At 40.0% G+C, this 22,096-nt stretch overlaps 1 protein-coding gene across 4 annotated transcripts in view; it reads left to right on the top strand.

Annotated features, from left to right (window-relative positions):
- Positions 1 to 22,096, top strand: part of tafa1b (TAFA chemokine like family member 1b) — a 122,140-nt gene that overhangs the window by 85,542 nt on the left and 14,502 nt on the right. For all 4 annotated transcript variants that reach the window (XR_014800235.1, XR_014800236.1, XM_084927767.1 and 1 more), the window contains exon 3: positions 13,167 to 13,307. Coding sequence is in view for 2 of the 4 variants with exons in the window: in XM_084927767.1 (XP_084783893.1) it covers positions 13,167 to 13,307 (141 nt within the window). In the remaining 2 variants the exon portion in view is untranslated. The remainder of the gene's footprint in view (positions 1 to 13,166; positions 13,308 to 22,096) is intronic.

Here is a 22,096-nt window from a genome sequence, read left to right as displayed (position 1 = left end):
TTTACATAATTACTCTTTGTTGGACACACAAACTTAATAGGATGGCCAGATATCTGTTGTTGACAGTCAAGTCAAAATGCTAAAAACTGATAAAACAATGAGGGGAAAAAAAACAATGAAAATAAAATATTGGCGTAAACATGACTGCTCTGTAATCCTGACCATACCAATACAGTGTAACCAAAAATATGATATGATGATATAAATATCAGATTTTTCGTTTTTAATTGATCAAATTTTCCATTTTCACCTCAGTATGAAAAAGTAAAATAAAAAGTAACACCCACAGTTATTTATTCAGAAAACTGTCAGCAGTAAAATTGGTGTGAGTTTATGGTCTGTCATCTACAAGCAGGTATGGAAAAAAACGCTGTTACCGTAGTAACTTAAAAAAAAGAAAAAGAAAGAAAGAAAAACCTGATAGCAAATTGTAGCTCTTAGTGACAGCTTCATGCTCCTGTGTTTTTCATAGTCCACACACTCTCTTGTCCTTGCTGCCACCATGATCAAGGTCAGCAGCTAAATGTCAATTCTGACATCGTTACTCTGCATTGTCATTCAGAAGAGAAGTGGTTAGCACATTGATTTTTTTTTTTCCTCTTTTGCTCTAAGACTGATTGTCACATGGAAATTGGTCTGTGTAAAAATGATCAGTGTTCTGCTGTACAATTATCACATTACCAATGTATCATTTAAAAGGCAATATTTATTTAATAATGGGTATAATGGGCTAAATTACTTGTCAGGCAATGGTGCTGGAGCTCAATAGCAAACACAAGCCTGGCTTGTAGAACATGTGAAAGAGCAGCAAGCAGTTGTTCATAGATTCAAATGAATGAAATACATGGAATTGATGGTGCAAGCATGCCGGTAAGAAGGTGGACCTGTGCAAAATCATACAAAGCCCATATTGCTCAACTTCATAAAAAGTGGGCAGATTATTTGCACAGCAAAGTGCCATTTTTCTGCATACACTACTCTGGGAATTTTTGCATGCATCCATAATTTGATGTTAAGTGCCTGCTGATGCATTATGCAGATTAGATAATGCATTATGTGTAATTCAAGCAGACCATAACTGAACCCAGGATGACATTCAAGGTCCTCATGCAGAAATCCGGATATGGCGTTGATTGCTGGTTTGGCCAGCTACCGTCTTCCCCGCATCACAACTCCTCCACTGCTCATTGTGTGTTACGCAGGATTCAAAATAGACCTCTTGACCGACAGCAGGTGCACCCTGTGTTCTATAAAACAATCCCACATTGAGTTTTGCAACTTTACTTTCAGCAGTTTTCTTTTTCCTTTTTTGGAAGAGGTGAACTGAAACTTATGGTCTGCTTTCAGGCCATTCTGCAGGGATCATGGCATCCAATTGTTTTGTCTGGGTAATGCTGCTTTTTGAAGGCTACTCTATGGTGCTGTTCAAAAAGGCAGTTTTGTGATTTTGAATGGACAATTTAGTTGCTCATTTCACCATCCGACTCTCATTTAGAGTGAGCAGTGACCTGTGTCATATGGACACTGAATGGAGGTCAGGCACCGCTAACTGTACTGCTGGGTGCAGTAAAAGGCAGAGAGGTACAGCTACACCTGCGGGCCTAGACTCAGGTCGTGTTGACTTGTAATGACATAGGGTTAGACACATGCAAGGGACACAACTGACGAGAGGAATAAACTGAGAAACACAATGTGATAAAGCAAGGTTTGCTGACTTGATCCAATGCATTTTTTCACAGGCATGTAAACACAGTAAATTTTGTGCAATAGCGTTTCTGGCACAGCTCTGTACTATTTCTGGCTTCACCCTCCTGTCATGGAAATAAGATAAGCAAGGTATAAGTGAAGAAATGCCAACCATCTCTGCCCTTGCAAAATATGAGTACCGTGTAAGAGAGTATCCGCCAAAGATATGCATACACCTGAAAGACCAGAAGTAGGCTACATTCTGCATATATTTACCATAATCACTTTTTCCCCCTTTTTCATCAATCTGTGAGGTAACTTTTCACAACTTTTAATGTGTTTCCTTCTGAGATTTTAGTTTATTTTTTTGCCTTTTCTTTTTTTAACTACCAGCTATTAGTTTTCATTGCGTTTCTCAACAACTATGTGGGTAATAAAAGCTTGAATTGACATTTAGGCTATAACGGTTGTCATCCATCCCTGTAGTACCCACCCCCCTCCCCCTTCGCTGGGGTTGAGCTTGGCAGTGGGTCTTCTTGCGGCGGTCCATGACACGGAGAGTTATATATGCCAGGGTATTACAGAGCCCTTCTTAATCCGGTTTGTCATGCTGCTCCCTCCGGAGTGGGGTAATTTCATGGTGCTGAACTGGTATTGATAGAGCCTTGGTAAATGAGGCACGCAGCAATCGTTAACTTTAATAACCATAAAGATGTGAGCATTGGAGTCATACAGGCCCACGAGAGGAAACCCATACAAGTGATTAAGAATCGACCTGTGCCATGGCCAGCATGCACCTTGCATCTCGTATTTGTACTAATGGAATTACCTGTTAAAGATGTCAAGACTATTACCACCAATGGTGCAATTACTGCAATATACTTTTCCTATTCAGTAAACTGGAGCCTATTTCGGTGCACTCATGCATGAAGAATGTCTGTCTGTTAAAGCAGAGTGCATTAGATATGTTTATTTCTATTTTTTCCTTAGGTTTCTACTCATTTATCAAACTCCATCCATATACAGTTTCTGTAAATTCAACCTGTGGTGGAGTGGTATTCAGTATTCTGTGCGGGCATAGCTAGACTTAGGAGTAAGCCATACCAGCAGAGGGGAAAAAACAGCATTCATTCATGTGACTCCAGTATAACTGGGTCAGTGGTTCTGTCAGTCAGCTTGAGCTCTAGAGCACCCCCCCCCCCCCCCTGTTTGCTACCCCTCTGTCCCTCACGTTTGTGGTAGCTCCAGGCGAGACTATAGCTGCAATGCCCACTTGTTTGTCTTCTCCCATTACTGTGGGTTATGCTGCCTCAGGAGGAAAGTGAAATCCAGGCCACAGACGGGTCAGTGAAAACCAGCCAAAAGCCTTCAGACTGGCTGAGGTCAGACAAACTATACGGATCACTGCAATAGGGGCTGATGGGCACTTGATAAATGGTGAATGCACTCCAGCTCCTGATGCATCAGTGACACATAGGTCAAAATGGTTTTAGATTGGAAAAACAATGGTCAACAATGCCTCAGATTAATTTCTTATAATTTTGCTTCATAAAAGGTTCCAAAGCTGCAAATACTCCAACTGCTCCAACATCTTGAAGCCTGTCTTTTATTATTCATTATTCATTGGTAAAAGTCTTATTGGTTTTCTAAGAAAGTTACTAGGGCTCAGGCATGGAAGTATGAGGTGCATTCAAATGGTTCCATGACTGGGATTATAAAAAGTAAAAGACATTTCTAATTTAAATGTAGCTGCTCTCCCCTTGGATGTAAGGCTGTGCAGCTACAGTATAAACCATTCCCAGTGCTCCTAACAGCACAATCATCAACATACTGGTGAGGAACCAGCTGTGATTGTGAGGGCCATGAAAGACCACCCATCATATCACTTACATGTTCCATAAGGTGTGTTTAAACGTTACCCTAAGTCAACTAAACTTGATGTTTAAGCAACGAAAAGAAATTCTGATGAGCATCATTAAACATATAATCAGAGGGACAGCTGGCCCACAGCCACTTTGATGCCATTGTTTCTTCAAACAAGTCATTAATATACTCACTTTTTTTTTATTTCCCAAAGAACATAAAACTAATCGTGACAAAGCATACTTTGAACTTTTAAATCTAATGAAATGCATCTGATTGAAAACCGCGCATCAGAAGCTTTTGTTTTTTTGTTTTTTAAAAGGAGGTCATTTTCCATTATGCATGATTTGACTGAAAGAAAAGTTGACAGACACTAACTTGACAAACTGCTGCTTAATAAAACTTTGTGAGGGTTTGAATTGACTTCTCTGGCTCACAGTACAAGGTAACTTTGTTCACTTGTGAGGAAAAAAATAAGGCGACTGCAAGAGTCTCAATTTGTCCTCCAAATGTGCATCATTTTCAGCGCTAATTTAAAATGCTGCTCTCACTCTGCTTCATAAATGCAAACTGGGTCTCAAATTTACATTTTAGCTCTACATGCATCTACATTTATTTACTGACAAAGGGAACCATAATTCCTTTTGCCACCTGAGATGTAAATTGACAATTAAAAGTTCTGAGACTGTGGACAGCTGTCAGTTACCCAGAAGCACCAGTGAACAACAACAACAACAACAAGCTAAGGAAAATGAAAGAACTGCAAGAAAATTGTGGTTGATGCAACACCTGCCTGACAAAACAAAATAGGGGCTCTGGCACGCAAGCCGAAGCAGCAAGTGTGCGCTGATTAAGTTGTTATGATGAGTCCTTGAGAAGCTTAAGGGACTGCTGTGTCCCTTCACTGGGCCATATGTTATTACTTAATAACTGTAGCAGCAAGAAAAGCAGTGCAAGAGAGAGATCAAGAGAGCTTGAGAAAGAGGAGGTGACAGAAATGCTTTGCTGATGGTGAGCCGGTGATTACTGCTCTTTGCCGCTGCATAGATTACAGTTGTCGAACTGCAGCTGAGCAAAGGTGTAGTGTAAAGAGGGTTTTTTTTCCATCTGGTGCTGACATTGTTACAAGTACCTTAATTTTTCTGTCAAAAAATTTCTAATTCAGTGTGATCAAAAGGCTGTCAGTTGCCAGCTTTCTTTGTCACTCTGAATATAGAAAGCAGCTGTCTCTTCCTGTGAACTTGAAGCCTTTAGGTGTTGCAAAATAAGCTGTCATGCTGCTGTGACCTTGAGAATATGCACAGCAAGACAGTGATCCATCTATCTACTCTATGGGTTTAAAGCAGCCAAAATTTCGGCTCCTTTTTAAGCCTTGGTATTGGACAGATGTTTTTAAACTATATCAATATATTTTCAATACATTTATGGTCACATAGTTTGATACTGCAATACATTTCTTTCTTAAAGCCCTTGTTTACATGCAACTCGTGTCTCGCATCTCACTCGACGTCTGACCTGGCACAGGGAAACACGATAGAGGTCCACACTGCCAAAAAACATGGTTAATAAAATGAAAATAGTTTACTTACTTTAAAATTGTTCACACTTTTAAAGGTCAGATAGTGTGCAACAAAACTATGTTATTTGTAAAGAACAGCAGAAACACATACCATCCATAAATGAAAGCACTTCAAATGTTTTTCACCGATTACGTCAACAATGCCATAAAGTACAGTGTGTTAAATTTTGTTCCCAGTTGACAGCCTTTAGTGCTTTTGTTGCTTATAAACACTCAACAATGAAATGTTTATATATATATATATATATAATAGTGAGATATACAGATATATATTTATTGTCTAGCTTGTAAGCTACATAGAAGTCTGTTCATTTAAAAAAAAAAAAAAACCCTGCTGTGATCTGTAAATCCGGGGTTTCATGTTTACATGTCATACTTTAATGTTGGTGTTTCCAGTGATAATCTCCAAAAAACACATGCCTGTAATTATAAAAGAGATATTTAAGAGGCATAGCACTCTAGATCTATTGATCTCTGTGGTCAGTAATCTAAGGTCCCAGCTGTAATACACATTGTACCCTACCAGATTCACATCCTGGCTGTCGATCTAAATTCACTCCTCATTTAACCTCAAACTGTCGCGTTCATAGTAATTCATTTATATTTTAAATAAACAGTCACACAGTCCAAAGCCATGTAATTAGTGGGGTTAGGTTAATTGGTGATTCCAGATTTCCTGTAGCTGTGAGAGTGCATGGTTGTCTGTCTTTGTGTGTTAGCCCTGTGTCAGAGTGCCAACCCTGTCAAGGCTAGCGAAGCAGACTCAGGCGCAGACCACAAGCTCCTTCAAACAAGAGTGAATTTATTTACAGTGCTCTCCACAGTGAAATATATATACAAAGGGTGTTTGGGGAAAGGGGGCCAGGGTTCCAGGGTCCGGGAGTGAAAGGGGCAGGAGTTCAGGGAGGGAAGATTTCCACACGGCTTCCTTAAACGCAAACAGCTCCTCTTCTCTCCACCACCACTCTGGCTCACGCTCAGTCACAGTGCACAGGGAATGGGTCCAGGGGGGAATCTACACATACAGATAAACAGTTAGTCTCCAGGTTCAGGCGTCCTCACGACTTAAACTTTGCAGATTGCAGGACGACTGACGCTGATGGCTCAGTAGAGCAGGTCCGCCATCTTAAGGAGCCCTCTAATTCATAATCAGCGGCAGGTGTGCTGATCATCTCCAGGTGCGTGGGCCAGGGGCGGGAGCCCACACTGAGCTCCGCCCCGGCAGGAGAAAGAGAGAGCGGGAGAGAGCGAGAGAGAAAGAGATAGCAGAGGCGAGAGAGGGAGAATAAACAAACAAGGCGTCTGACTGACGTCAGCTGGCGAGGTACGGGGACCATGACAAACCCGTCCAGGGTGGATCCTGCCTCTTGCCCTTTGGTAGCTGGGATAGGCTCCAGCCCCCCCGTGACCCTGATATAGGCCATGAATGAACGCATTGAATGAATGAAAGAATGAATTGCCATCTGTTAAGCTATGTTTCTGTCATATTTAAATACTTTTAAAAACATAGATGTTAATAATGGCTGTATGTGTGATGATGTTTGCTCAAAGTTTCATTCATACTGGCCCACCAGATATATACACATCCATACGCTGCGATCATTATAGTAAGGTAAATGTTGTCTGTGTTAGGTGCCATTTTTTTAGTGTAATCTTTTCCACCTCTGTCAGGCACACACAGGGTGGATGGAAAAGAAGACTTGCTAATTGAATGATAATGAATTCTTGTTCCTGTTGTCTCTGTTTCTTGTCATATTTGAGTTTTAGTTTCTGTTTTTGTTTTATCCAGTTCAAAATTAATATTTAGTTCCCGCTGCGTTTCACTTTGCCTTTCCATTGCACATTCTTTCATTGTGAATATTTATTTTCATCTTTCATGTCTACTTGTGTCAGTTATTATTTGTTCATTTTCTGTTTTACTGTGACAGTTTTTACTGTGAGCTATGAGTCAATTTGATCCTGCCTCCAGCGTCCTGCCTTTGGGTCCACACCTCTGCGCCCTCCACAATTAGACTTGGCTTTCTAAGTGCATTAACCTTTCATGTAAAAACCTGATGAGTGTAATTTTCGACACCACCTGTTCAAAAAGCTTAGACATGTGGACATTTTCAGGGTTACATTTTCTTGTAACCCTGTGTTGTACATGCCACATAACAGACTGTTACAAACACCCCCAAATGAAAGCTGCCTGTATGGACCCAACTAGCTAATGTTACAGTTGCTGCTGTGGAAAACAACATTTAGTATATATTGTGCCCTGAATTAAAAATGACATGTATTTAGTTTGAAAGAAGAGAGTAAGAATATGAATAAAGAACAGAATAGGGAGCACTGAAAAGATAAAAATATGATTTGGCTGATTTGCATCTATATCCTGACTTTGTGAAGACACCGTTTCACTGCTGCAAACTCGGCACCTGAATGGTCCACAAACCTAGAGGAAAGTTTGTTTTTCCGTTTTTAATGTTTCCCTGTCTTAAAGATTGTAGCATCTCACATATGGCTTTGAGTTCCCACCAAAATGGACAAAAAAACTCTACTTGGTAGAAAAATACCTACATTTATACCATTATATAATTTATTACCATTCAGCCTAAGATAACAAAATGTGATTGATTTATATGTATTTTTTGGCTTATATCAGACAGCCATACGCCCTCTAAACCAAGAGAGTACCCATCCTTAAAGTCTTTTCTCTTCTGAAATTGAACATGAAATATAACTAATAAAGTACAATTTATAATCCCCAATTATTAATTTGTCCATCAGGGAAATAATTACAATATCTCATAACAGGCGATATGAGATAGTAAAAATTATTTCCTCCAGCAGTAAGCTTGAGGTCTTCATCTGTGACAGGAGTAATTTTATGCTGTTTGACAGATGATGCAACCCACAGTCCATTTCTGCAGAAAGTAAACAGGGAGTCAGTTTTGACCGGTTTTTACTTGTGGATTATTTCTGGCACTGTAACATTACACAAGCATTAGAAACTCAGGTTAAACCAGACTAATGAAAAGGTTTAGGCTTGATTAACACTAAACACCATACTCTAATATCAGAATCAGAATCAGAATACTTTATTGATCCCTGGGGGAAATTATTTTTTTGTTACAGTGCTCCATTATAAACCAACATAAACCAACATTAAGACAAGACAGACAATACGCTAACTAAGAATAGTACAATATATACATATATATATATACATAAGTCACTCATTAATAAATAGCTGGAAAAGAAACGTGTAGTTGTAGCAGTAACCAGTGTGTTAAGTGGATGCGTTGTACAGGGAGATGGCCACAGGCAGGAAAGATTTCCTGTGTCGTTCAGTGGTGCTTTTCGGTAATCTCAGTCTCTCACTGAACGAGCTCCTGTGACTGATCAGCATGTCATGGAGTGGGTGGGATATAGTCTTATATATATATATATATATAAGACTATATCTATATTATATATAATATAGTCTTAAAGACACTAGTTATTTTAGAAGCATTAAGGCTGCTCATGACTTATAACACAGAATACACAGTAGGAGTCATTCTCTAAACTATAGCTTCTCGCTGAAAAGAATATCTGATGTACTAACTTGGTGCATTTATACCGTATATCTGTAAAAAGTTATTTTATAGTTAAGTTCAGAGTGGTTTCCACAAACATAAACTTTGATAACCAGAGGAAATATTTGATATGATCTATGCCTTCTTATCTTGCACTCTCATTCCTACTTCTCATATATATCTCTACTTTTTACAGCCTTCTTTCATTAACACCTCCTAATTGGCCATTGGGCTAAGCTGAAAACAATGAAGCATTGATTTCCTTAAGCATAATCACCTCGTCCACTCATTTAATGACTGCTGTCACTGTAGGCTGCCGAGAGAAAAATGACCGGTCAATGGTCCCATCGATACCCTTCACCTTCCTTCACCAAAGGCTAGAGTGCACTGCCACCCACTCCATCTTTGCAGTTTGTTTTAACCCCTTTAGTTGCCTGACAGGCTCCAAGCACTGCATCCATCACAACCACAGTCTTAAGCTGTTCTGATCCCACATTGCACCAGAACACACACTGATTACTACTGTGCACGTGAGCAGAATAAATCTGTTATGAAATACCACACAATATATACATCAAGACACAAACCACCAAATTTATATGACGATAATAGATGGTCATTAACCTCACTCTGAGCTCTTAGTTACCTGAATGGCAATATGGCTTGTCCAAATGGCCATTTGTTGTCTAAGTGGCACTAGTGACTGGACCAGAAGAGTAATGAAGCTGCTCTTTCCTCCACATACCAGATGCTTCATCGTGATCATGCTTACTGTTGAGCTGGGGGATTGCTGGGAATCGCACCAAAACATGCTTGTGTGCATGTTAGGGATGTTTGTTCAGTATGTTCTCTTAGAAATGAATATGGTAAACATAAAACACTAAATGTCTTATGTTCTTTCACAGGTCTAAAACACACAGCCATATTTCACCAACATCAGTTGTTGTCATTTTGTTTTTGTCTGTTTTCCTTTTTGTTTTGCTTTGCTTTGTCAATCAAATGCCTTCGCTGTATTGCTGGTAATTTTGTCAGTCATACTATATTTTATGTACCGCATTTAAAAAAAATCACAGTAATGCACTGTCCTTCCAGACAACAATTACTTTTTAATTTATTTTACGGAAGGTGCAAAACAACTGTGAGAGCCAAAAGCCTGTTATATACTACACTATGGATTTCTATTACGAGCAATTGACAATGCTCAGATTTTTATCTGAGTTAACATATCTTCAAAATTCATCAACTAATTAGTTGGGCAAAAGTTTCTAATGCATCCTGCCCTCATGGTGAAACAGCTGTCAAGATGATTCTTTCCAACATCTGTCCAGGGCTGGACTTTTCTAAACAATCCCAAAGACAAAATGTAAAAATATGATCATACAGCACTTCCTCATTGGTCATTCAAAACCAAGTATGTATGATTATAGCTGACTTGCATGGGTATGACAGTTTAAAGTCTACAAAGACAGCTTACAACATTTAGATTGGCACTCTGCAACAGTTCACGTCCAGCTGTTTTTTTAATCTATGACCAAAATTGTTGGTTCATTGGCACTCTGTCTGTTTAGTCAGCTAAATAGTAACCATATTCAATTCAATTCAATTTTATTTGTATAGCGCCAAATCACAACAACAGTCGCCTCAAGGCGTTTTTCAGGGCATTCAGGGTCACCTGGTCCAGCCCTAACTATATGCTTTAGCAAAAAGGAAAGTTTTAAGCTTAATCTTAAAAGTAGAGATAGTGTCTGTCTCCCGAATCCAAACTGGAAGCTGGTTCCACAGAAGAGAGGCCTGAAAACTGAAGGCTCTCCCTCCCATTCTACTTTTAAATACTCTATAACTATATATACATTCCATTTGTATAAAAGCTGCCTTCATGATCTCATTATGCGACTTAATCTCTGCTGCTGCTGACTTCCTAAACTGAACTGTAACTTGTACAAAAGCAAAGTTCAACATCAACAGGATGTCTTTCATTTGGCTTCACTTGGCAGTTGGGATAAGCAGACACAAAAAGGTGGTTATCAGATTGAATTTTACAGATTAAAATTGTTATTCCATTCTGCATAATAGGCCTACAGATTTAGTTCTTATTCTTTCAGCTGCAGTGATGTTGAACAGCCTGAGAGAAAGTAAAGACTAAATAATCTATAAAAACAGAATTCAAGGGTAGGATCTACCTGCAAATTTCAATTAAGGACGAAAAGTAAAAATACTTCTGTTTTAGGATCATACATTAAGTCTTATGGAACAATAAAATTGTATTTGCAGCCAACATGAAAAAAAACCTTGCACACATGCACAGGGAATGGGGTTCCTGCTAATAATCTGTATTTATTACTGATCCTCATCAGGGAAGACAAAAACTGTAGATCCTTTAGACCTTCTTGCTAGGATTGATCTTCCGGGAATGATGATGCCATTGTTTTCTAAAGAACTGTTTTGTCCTTAGGTTGGGATTTTGGACCTGTTAATCCCTAATCTGTGCTGGAGCAGAGCACAAGTTACCATGGCGATGTAAAGTAAACCAGCTACATGATACTGAAAACCCAGAGTTAATCTAACATTACCTCACTAAGGCCAAATCCTGCTTTGTGGGTCCTGTGGTCTTGCAGGTTCATGGCTCTCCTTGATGTTGTGCTATTATTTATTTCAGACTTTCTTCCCTCTTCAAGTGCTCAATTTGTTTGTTTGTTTTGTATTGGTTTAGTTTTTTTGGGCGGGGTTTGAGAGTCCTAGAATGTACACCCTTCCATGATTAAATGAAACCGTATTACCATTTGGGATAACTGGTCCATTTTCTTACCTAACAGAGTCACAAAGTGGAGAAACAATGAATTTTAACTGTACTTCCACTGAACAACTAAGTCCAGCGACACAGATCAAGATCATTCTCATCACATTCAAATAAGAGATGCGAATATGTTAGGGTTTACTTTGGTAGTACCTTGTCAGAGGTTTTCCATTGAAAGTCTGGTAGTGCTAACCTGCAGATCATGTATCGTATTATTGGTGTGGGGATTCAGGCCAATTCAATATTCTATGATGCAACATTAAATCCTCTCTTATCTAGCGATCTGCTTTGACTTAAAAGTAAGTCCGCAGGTCAGGAAACTCTCGCTAAAATATTCAACAAGGCAACACATTGTGAGGATTGGGGTTTTAGCAGACTCGAGGGATTGTTCTCCTCACTTTTATAGTCTGTGTTCTGCTTCCTCCTGCCTAGAAATATCAAGACAACAAGCACGGAGAGAGTGACATTAATTCTGCACGACAGCGCGGTCCAGCAGGATTGCAAATGTTTGCCTTTTAATCCAGATCTCATCGGCCTTTGGTCTGGCCGAGGCAGACATTGATGGGAATGGGAGAAGAAAACTGTTGCCAAACTTGTCTAGGCTGCTGGGAACTCAGTTCTGTAATTCATTGCCCGAGCCATTTCAAACATTTGCACAACCAGCCCGGCCAGAGACACGCACACACCGGTGATTGTCATGCCAGCAGAAGCAAGTGCATTGTCTGAGCACAGCAGGATGTCCTCTTTAAAAAGCCATATCGCCACAAAAATAATGCACAGACAAGATTAAACGTGGCATTTGGTTGTCTCCCTCTCTTTCTGCACTCTATCTGTTCTATTCTGGATATTGGAGAGAATAAGTTAAACTCTCCTCTCCTCTCCCCTTGTCCTGGGATGAGCTCCAGTTTAATTGCTGGACGCTGGTGTCTGTTGTGGTGCCTGTCAAAAGAAGATAAAGAGTTTTTCCTGGGGCGTAAGGAAAAGGGAGAGCAGTGATAGAGGGCCTCTCTCCTGCAGCTCCGCTGGCTGCATTAGCCCCACGCTTTATAATTGTGTGAAGGGGGCACTTCCAGTGGCTCTCTCATTACTCACCGGTATGCCAAGTCCCTGGTATCCAGACACACCTTGTCCTCTAGCTTTCTCTTTCTGTCTGTCTCACTCATTTTAGGATGTCCCTCAGGTCCATCACCCCCTCAGCCTCCCTATTGTTATTTTGACCTACTATTGCTATATGTGCTTAGCACCTTCACTTTCCACAGACATACCCCTTTGTCAGACTGGGACCTATTGTTCAGCAGTTGTCACGACTGATATCACCTATACTTTGGAGTTAACGCTTTAGTGTACTATTGCCTATTGGCATCAGAGTCAATCATGTGCTGATTGGTATGAAGTGAGAACAGTCAGCACCAAGTAAGAGGCAATTAGTTGGCGTTATTGAGATGCCTTGAGGGCTAATTTGCTTCATATACTTATGGTAGAAGTACCCAGTGATTGTATTGCTGCTCCCTACACAGAATGTCCATCTTTTATCTGCATTGTTGTTGCCCGTTTGTGATTTTAAGTTCAAACTGCAGTGAGTTAAGGACACTTATTACATGGTTGCTTCAGATAGTTTACTGTTAAACGTTTCTTATTAACATCTCACATTTACTGACAGGGTGTCTTTTCAATCTCTCTCCAGAGGGTGGTACGTGCGAGGTGATTGCTGCCCACCGATGCTGTAACAAGAATCGTATCGAGGAGCGCTCTCAGACAGTCAAGTGCTCCTGTTTACCGGGGAAAGTGGCCGGAACGACACGCAACAAACCCTCCTGTGTGGATGGTGAGAACATCTAACGTGTTTTAAACTTATCTATAAATGCTCCTCTGAGAGACAGTCCTTGTCCATCTGATACCTGTTCTAGCAGATATACTACTACCTGCGCTCTCCCAGTATAAATGACATCCAGAGACAGTACAGAGAGCATGTGTCCTACATGTGTGGCATTTCAGTGCTGCTGGGCATCGCGGGAGCTGGACGATGATCCAGTTGGCCTGCAGAACTCCTAAATGGAGAGAAATTTGCAGATCGCATTGCCCAAGGCATCTCAGAAATGAATGACTAATAAACAGAAGTCAGGGAAGCTCCAGGCTAGTGCACTTGAATTACCTCAGTCGAGAAAAACAATCAGGCATCGGCAGCTCCATGGAGAGAAAAAGGGGGAAAAAGCTGACAGGAAATCACAAGTCTGCTGAGACAGAACTGTGATGCCCCTTAATTCAACGCAGCTCATTTGTGGCTCCTCAGTTTCGATCTTTTCACCTTCACCTTCATTTACGATCAAAGTCATGTGTCTGCCCTCCCGCAAAGAAGTGACACCAAAATATCTTCATTAAATTACAAAGGGGGGCCAGACAGGCATGGACAGTGGGCCTCACAAGATTAGTCAGCCACAGCTGAAACTCGGAAAGATCTTTGGATATGAAATGGAGCCACTCCTCTGCAGCATCTAGCAGACAAGGCAATCATTTTATATTAATGCAGATTCTTTCCCTTTTTTTCCTATCCAAGGCCTGCAGCGTACAATACCTGAAAACCTTAATGTCAGACTGAGACCTTTCGTTATCGGCAACTACAAATTACACCCTAGACCTTAAGATAAAAAATGTTAGCTGAATGCAGTGTAAAATGTGAATACAACTTCAGGTTTTTGGGGGAGGTTTTTTGTAGTAGTTGTTTTTTTTTTTTAGATGAGGAAATCCAAAGAAGTTTTCCACCAAAGCTGGACAAAGATATAATTTTTGCTTTTTTAAAAAAGTACAGACTGAGACACAGGGGTGAAGAAGAGGGGCTGGTGTAAACACTTCATGCCTCTGTGCTTCAAGCTCCCACAGTGAGAGAATCCTTGTTGTTAGTGTATTGATTAACAAGCACTTACAGAAGAGGTAGTGATAAAAAATGGAAATGACAAGTCACTGAGCTGCACTGCTACAATATTGAGCATCGCTGCCCCTTTTGAGTGGTAGTGACCTGACCTTTTAATAATTTTACTTCCTTTATCTTGCCTCGCCTCCCTACTTGGATAATTTTCACCTGCTTGAAAGTGAATCCGGCTCAGTGTTATTTATTTAACACCTACCAGGGGATAAAGGCTGAAGGGCACGCAAAATAATTATGTGATTATTCATGAGAGCTCATTTGCAGTCAAAAGTGTCAGGTTCTGACAAACAAACACCATTAAATTGAGCTTTTTATTTCTTTTTCAAGTGTGACACTGGAAGGAGGAGGTCACTTCGTTCAAGGGTGTCGATTATCTGGAAAAGTTGCGTGTTTGTCAACTTGCCCCAGCGGGCTTCCAGTGCACTATGTGAGGGATTATAGACTTGTGGAGTCAGTGGCCTGTCCCTTCAGCATTGCACCAGCCTGGCCCAGATGGAGTTTTCTCCCCAGGTCCTCATGTTATTAATGTTCCATCCAGTTGAGGAACGATGTTGCTCATCTTGCCACCCCCTGGGGGACACCTGCTGTCACTGTACCATACACAGGTTATATATCCACAAAAAAAAAATCCCCAAAAAATACAATAACATATAAAAAGAACGGCTAGTGTTCTGATATAATAAGTCAAAACCTTTAGAGGTCATTTAGTCTGGACACACATACAAAGCCCGGAGGAATGAACACTTCCTTATTTTTAGCCAAATTTGCAGAAACAGGCAGTCTCTCTGGCGCTCTGTATTATTGGTCATTAGCGTCAAACTCCAGCATCAAAGCCCACAGTGAAGATCAGTCCCATTGTCAAGTGTTTACTGACTTGTGGAGAGGGGCTACATGGGGTTATCTCAGTTGCTACTGGTAACCGTTGTGGCTGTTAATAATATATGGGGAAGTGAGGACAGCTTGCGTCACGCTCACTGGGGGTCTACTGTCAGATTATCCTCATAGTGGGAATTGATTATTAGTTTTGACAAGGAGAATTATGTCCCAGTTATGTCAGGGCCAACGAAGCTCCAAGTGAAGAACATCCCTTTTAACAAGTCAAACGCTCATATCTCTCCAGCCTCACCGGACCAATCACATGCACTCAGATTAGGAGCTCATCACTGCACCGCTGCCTTTATCCCCGTGTATGAGACGAGTAAGCCCTCAGCCGCAGCACCCGAGTACACACTTACACATGCACCCATTTAATAAACACATGCATGCTGACGCCTAATTATGCATACGTGTGTATTGTCGTGTCGCCGCTGTAGCGGTACACTCATTCAGCGGGAGACGCACCCAGATGCCCGCTCGCTGCTGATCACTGGTGGGGAATGAACCCTTCTGTTTGGCTGCAGGCGTGTAGAGTCGAGCATAACAGGTTGTCATGGTACATTAGAGATACATCCTGGGGGGGACTACCTGAGGGAAGGGACAGTAAGTGCTGAAGTTTTCTCTTTTTTTCACATACTTTGTGAATTGAATAAAATCTTTTTTTAGTAAACACAGTAGATTAACATGGATACTTTGATACACTCTTAAATCAATAGCATCTTCTCACAAGCACGGCTGGTGTCAATGTAAGCAGGAAGGTGGTTGTTTTCCAAACAAAGTACATCCTTGTTGGCAAAGATTGTCCTACAAAAAAATTGCCAGTGAGGACTGACTACTACACGTGGTTGCATGGACAGCAAAGTCCAACCTGATGACACCCAAGAACAGCAAAGTCTTCCCGTTATAAAATCTCAGCTCCCACAGTTCAGGTCTCACTGCTTCACAGACCCCCTGCTACTGTAATTGTATGTGGTTGCCAAGACACGAACCTGCTGCAGATAGAGCTCGAGGGTATGGACAGAAGGAGCATATTAGAGTGTACTGTACAACAAAAACATCTTTCTCTTGCTATAACGCACACAAGGCAAGACTAACAAACACTGAAATCCTCCTGGGTCAAAAAAAGATGTTTTTTTCCAGGAGGGGGGAGTGAAGATAATGATTGCGAAGAACATTTTCTCCTACACTGTTGTCACATCCCACTGAGCTCTCACAGCACTGATGATGTGATTAGGCTCTAACCTGTAACCTGCAAGGAAAAGCATCTGACCCTGAGCTGAGGTTTAAAGGTCACTGTAGTTTTCTTCCTTCTCTAACCACTTCTCTCAGCTTTTTATGCAACATGGCATCACCTTCCTTGGTCTCACTATCAGAGTAACAAGTCCACAGTGAGCTGAGAGAAGGGACCCACAGCAAGATCTATGTCACCTGTGTGGGAGCAGCAGTCGGATTTTTACCCACATAAAGAAATGGAAATAAAAATATACACGTTCACAGACAGAACCACAGAGTTACACTTACTGCACATTTAAGTTAAGACACATGGAAATTAAATATTTAGATAATGCATTGCTTGTAAAATAGAGTACTGATAGTGAGTGGAAGTTATTAAATACTGTAATTTAATGCCAGTTATGTCATAAATGGAGTAGTTTTAACCAGCATTACTCTGTAATACCGGCCCAGCACCTGCCAGTATTTCTGCGTTAGGCTTTTATGCATGTTTGTACTTGTAACTGTGAGGTTTCCAGTTTCAGTTGACTGGTGAAATGGAGGCGCATCATAGAAAAATAGTTTGCAGCATTTATGAGAATTAATTTGAGTTTTAAAACACGTGCTGAGAATAAAAATATGGAGACCCTGGACTTTTGGTCTGCAGGTGCTGCTGTGCCAGGGTGTCCATTACAAATTCAGAAATTCACTAAAGCTATGATTAGAAAGCTAAACAATATTTTCTGAATAGCTAATCAAATCTTGGCTCTCTCTTTTCAGAGAGGGGCAAAGATTAATGTAGAATAATGACTATCTGAAGCTGACCTCAGGTTCAGGGGTTCAAGTCTCAATCCTTGCATAATTATACAATTGCTTCATTTGTTTCATGCTCCTGTGACCCTTCCAGTGCTTCACTGTGGCAAAATACTGGCATTTATAACTCCGTCTCATTAAGATGAAAGCGGGTCCTTCTAATTCTTTGAACATGAGAGGGGGACAATTTGATCGACTGTTTGCTTGTGTGCATGATTATATGAATGGATGATTGATTGGACCTTTCTTTTGTTAATAGGTGAATATTCAAAGCACTTGAAGAGCACTGGTTAACTTAGATAAAGGGAAAAACACACACAAACTCAAAATACCGGATGCCGTCGCATTACAGATAGATCACGAAACAGAAAGCTGCCGTTTTTGCTGTGATTAATTTTATAAAAGTCTACCAAGGGACTAACATTAACTATTCATTGAACCTACAGACACGTATTCACATTTTGACACAGAAAGGGATCAATTCTCTTCCTCATTCGTCAAGGTGTTCAAACATTCTTCTACGTCGTAGGGACGTGTCAGCAAGTTCAATCCATCACCGAACCCGCTAACAGTGATCTGACAGATGCACTTGTAAAAAGGTCCATCGCTTCATGTTTTTCAATCAATTCAAGTCCCATTCTCAGTTGTTTGTCTATCAAAGCTAAAGACTCCAGCTTGCTACATCGCTGACATCTTGAATCAAACACCCCTCCTGTCCGTGGGTTGATTATTCGAAGACCATCTGTTATCGCTGACACCCTAATGCAGCTATTTTATGGTAATATGTGAGGATGGTTTTAATTTGTAATGGTTCTTTAAATCACATTCAGCGCCTTCATCTTGTAAACAGATGGATCTGAAAATTAATGGATGGCCACCAAGGAGGATTTCGGACAGTGGCCCAGCATAAGTCCCCCCCCCCTTCACTCCCCAACCATCACAGAGGAGGAGTAAAGTTTGCTGATGTTGGAACAAAGGTTATACCCTCTATGCTGACGACTGCACAGAGAGCAGTTAAGTAAAACGACTGTTGGAGGTCAGTGGTCACCAGAGAGTGATGCATGGATCCCAGCCCAGAGATCCCTCTTCTCCATTGGTCAAGGTCACAGCCAGATGTCCTGGCCGGTGCACAGCCGTGTACATGTAGTGTCTGTGTTCCCACTGGGCTTGGGACTGTCTATTTTTTCTTTGTGCTACTGGTGTAAAGACATGTCATTAAGAGCGCTTTCTGAGGTTTTCTTGAGCCATTGTTGTTCTCATACAGTGAAAAATATACTGATGGCAATAATAAATTAAAGCATGAACGTTAATAAGATGTATTTCATAGTCACTGCTCATTAAATTTTTACTTTTATTGCAAGATGAGAAGCTGTCAAGATGTTAATTAAGATTATGAGAAAGTGCCTTTTTAAGAGATGGTGACTCTTCCACATCAGGTGGTCTGTGCGGTGGAATAACTATACCAATATACTTTTTACCACAGCCCTGCACCACTGCTTCAGTTTGCTGATATGCTGATATGTTTTAGCACTCTCTCTGGCTGACAAATTTATTTTGAAGCTAAAGAATGGCGAAAGATACTTAAAATTATAACTTGAAGCAGTTGTTGGTGACTGTGAATACTCCTCGTCCAAGGCTCAACGAACAGAACAGAATGGTTGAGCATGCTAGGGAGTGCAAAATAAGAAAGAGTGCCAACAACAAGGCCATGAAAAAAAATACATGCCTAAGGTACCATGATTATCGACATCTATGTAGTTTTTTGTAATTATTTTTCTAAAACCTCAATCCTTACATATTATATATACATATGTAGTAGCTGATCTCAAAACAAAGGTAACATTACATGTCCACTACATGTACATCGTTTATAAATACATTTTTAATCCACAGCAGTGATACACCCAAAAATGGCAGCGTTCTCTCTATGTTCAATCACTGTACCTATTTCTTCACTGAAGGTTTCAATATACATTATATTAGAGCATGATTGGCTTTCAAACAATAATCTGTTGTAAAATAAGATGCACGGATGTGAGCACAGACAATTTTTGTCTCCTTTAGAACACACATAAACACACACATAAAAGATCATTCTGACTGTTGAAGGTTACACTGGAAGTTCAATACGCAGAATGATGTTTGTAATGTAACAACATGGAAATTATTGAGTGAAAGGGGCTTTTTTAAAATAAAAAAAAAGATATGCAATAGATTGTCCAAGTTCAGTATGTAAACCCGTGGGCTTTCATGTGTAGTTTCAATCAAGTTCAATCTAAAACAAGTAAGGGTCATTTTAAGTTAATGTTGCATGAACATCAGAGAGTTCAAATGAAAAGCACAGATTTTAGCATTAAAAAGTCCTGTGCAGAAGAGCTTACAATGAAGCAACTAAACAAACAAACAAACTGAAGGTGGAAGGAAAGGTCAATAATATGCAGTACTTTTAGCCACCCATTTCTTTATATTGCTAGGAAAATCAGAAATGCATGTAGCAGTTTAGTGATATGCAAACATACATGGAAGTAACTTAAGGCAAAAACAGAGTTTCTACAAGTCTAAGAAGCTCAGCGGTGAGGAGGCATACATGACTGATGGTGTTTTTTCTATTCAGGAATGCTTTTACTGGAGTGGCAGTGTGTTTGAGATTGTTGTCATGCTGAAAAATGAAGTACTTGCCAGTCAGATAAAACTTGGTATTACATGGTTGGTCAAAATCTGATCATACTTTTGTGCATTAATATTTCCATCAGTTTTGACCAGATCTCCAACACGACTGGATGAAATGCAACCCCAAACCATTACAGAACCTCCACCATGTTTTCAGTGTTGGGCAAGTTACTTTGAAAAAGTAATTAATTATAAACCTCACATGTCTGAATTTACAGTTATGTTTGCATTTTGATATACTATATTTACACCACTGATCTAAAATCTGACAAAAAAAACATAAAATCCAAGTAGAAAAAGTTATATTTTTTACTGTAACAACCACAAACATGTTTAATGAATCAAATTTCATAACTTTAAATGCAAATTAAATTTAATATAACGTTTAAAATCATACGCACAAGTTTTGCAAGCAAAGGTATTTGCAGCCATACCTTTCACCTTTTTTTTATAACTATTTCAAACTATTTACAGAACAATCAGGTGTTTTCATTAAATAAGATGCCACACAAATTATTTGTGCCACTCCAAAAACATTATTTCTGTCCACTATAAAGGAGAACATCACAGCCTGATACCTGCAGCTCTGACAACAGGAGATGTATCACTCCTCCTGTTTTCTACCTGGAGACAGCGTTTACACTGTAATCTGCCTTTGGTTGCTTTTTGGCATCACCTGTAACATTCAGCTGTCGCCTCATTGTTCTGACACACAACACAAAACTATACACTACACTAAACATTAACTACACAAGACAACACAGTAACTACACACTCCACACACGCTAAACGTCACAAATCTGTCACATCTCAAAACTCGCGCGCTCTCTCTTTTTTTCGATCTCTCTCTCTCTCTCGCCGTCACTGCTAAAACTTCCCCCTCTTCCTAAACAATCAAATTTCATGTTGCCATATAATTTTTTGATTGGTTGACATTGTATATTTTCTCACCAACACGAAAGGACTGTTTTTTGTTTTGTTTTATTTATTTATTTATTTTTGGTCATAAGCAGAGAGTGCTTGCTAGCGCTGTCGAAATTATTCCAGAAAAAACGCCGTGTATATATTGTTTATCATGACTCTGGTTTTACGTGGCCTATCAACACAATTTAAAAACTGGTATATATCACCTTGTTGCTTTGTCATCTTGAAGTGGTCATGTGATTGGCTTACCACGACTACTTTATTCTTCCTCGGTCAAACAGCAGCATTCATGCGATTGTTTTGCCCCCCTTAGCTCCAGGTGTTGTGCCAAAAAGTGATCATCTGCAAGAAAGTGATTGCCGTCCGCGGGAGCGCGCGCAGCTGCTTAAAGCTGTAGCGCCCAGATTAGGGCTGGGTATCGTCACTGATTTCTAGAATCAATTCGATTCCGATTTACAAGGTCCTGAATCAATTCGATCCACGATTTGATTCAATTCGATTCAATTCGATTTGAATCTGGGAAATTTTGCCTCAGACTGTCAGAAATATTATAATTCAGATCAGTACATTTACATATTTTTGTATCTATAAAAAGGAAGCTGACACTTTCCAGACTTTATCAAAGGTGTGAGCATCACAGCAGATGCCTTTGTGTCAAAGTAGCTGAAGATAAAACACAGAAAAACATGAAGGTGATTTTCCTGGCCTGGGATTTTATAAAAATATTCTGCAGTACATCAAAAATGAAAGAAAACCATTAATCAACTTATGAACATTACCTCTGAAGTTACAGCAGTTTTATTAGAGACACGGCTAAGCGTTTTGCATTTTGTATAATTTTAAAAAGTTTAAATTTGTTCAGTAGCCTATTGAACGACAGAAATTAGATTTTGTTTTCGGAAGTAAGTAAAAGGAAAAAAAACCATCGGCCGACAGCGTTGTAAATAACGGTAGTCTTGTGCATAACAACAAGCGAATAATGCAGAAAACAGATTTCGGGGATAGACGGGAAACTGTTCTTGAAGTACACTGAGAAAGAGAGAGAGAGCTGTGCATGAAGTGTGATTTTATTGTGGTGGAAGCAAAACAGCAAAAGTAAGAGGGAGTCCATGATGATGTTTATGTGAAGCTTAGTTTGGATCTTCTTTTGCTGCTGGTTCGGTCAATATTGTTTGGAGAGAGATAAAACTAACAGC

This window comes from Perissodus microlepis, chromosome 5 (genome assembly GCF_051167445.1).
Source record: "Perissodus microlepis isolate ML-2025 ecotype Zambia chromosome 5, ASM5116744v1, whole genome shotgun sequence".
Taxonomy (NCBI): Eukaryota; Metazoa; Chordata; class Actinopteri; order Cichliformes; family Cichlidae; genus Perissodus; species Perissodus microlepis.
The sequence above is the reverse complement of the archived record's forward strand: the minus strand, read 5'-3'. Positions and strand labels throughout refer to the sequence as shown.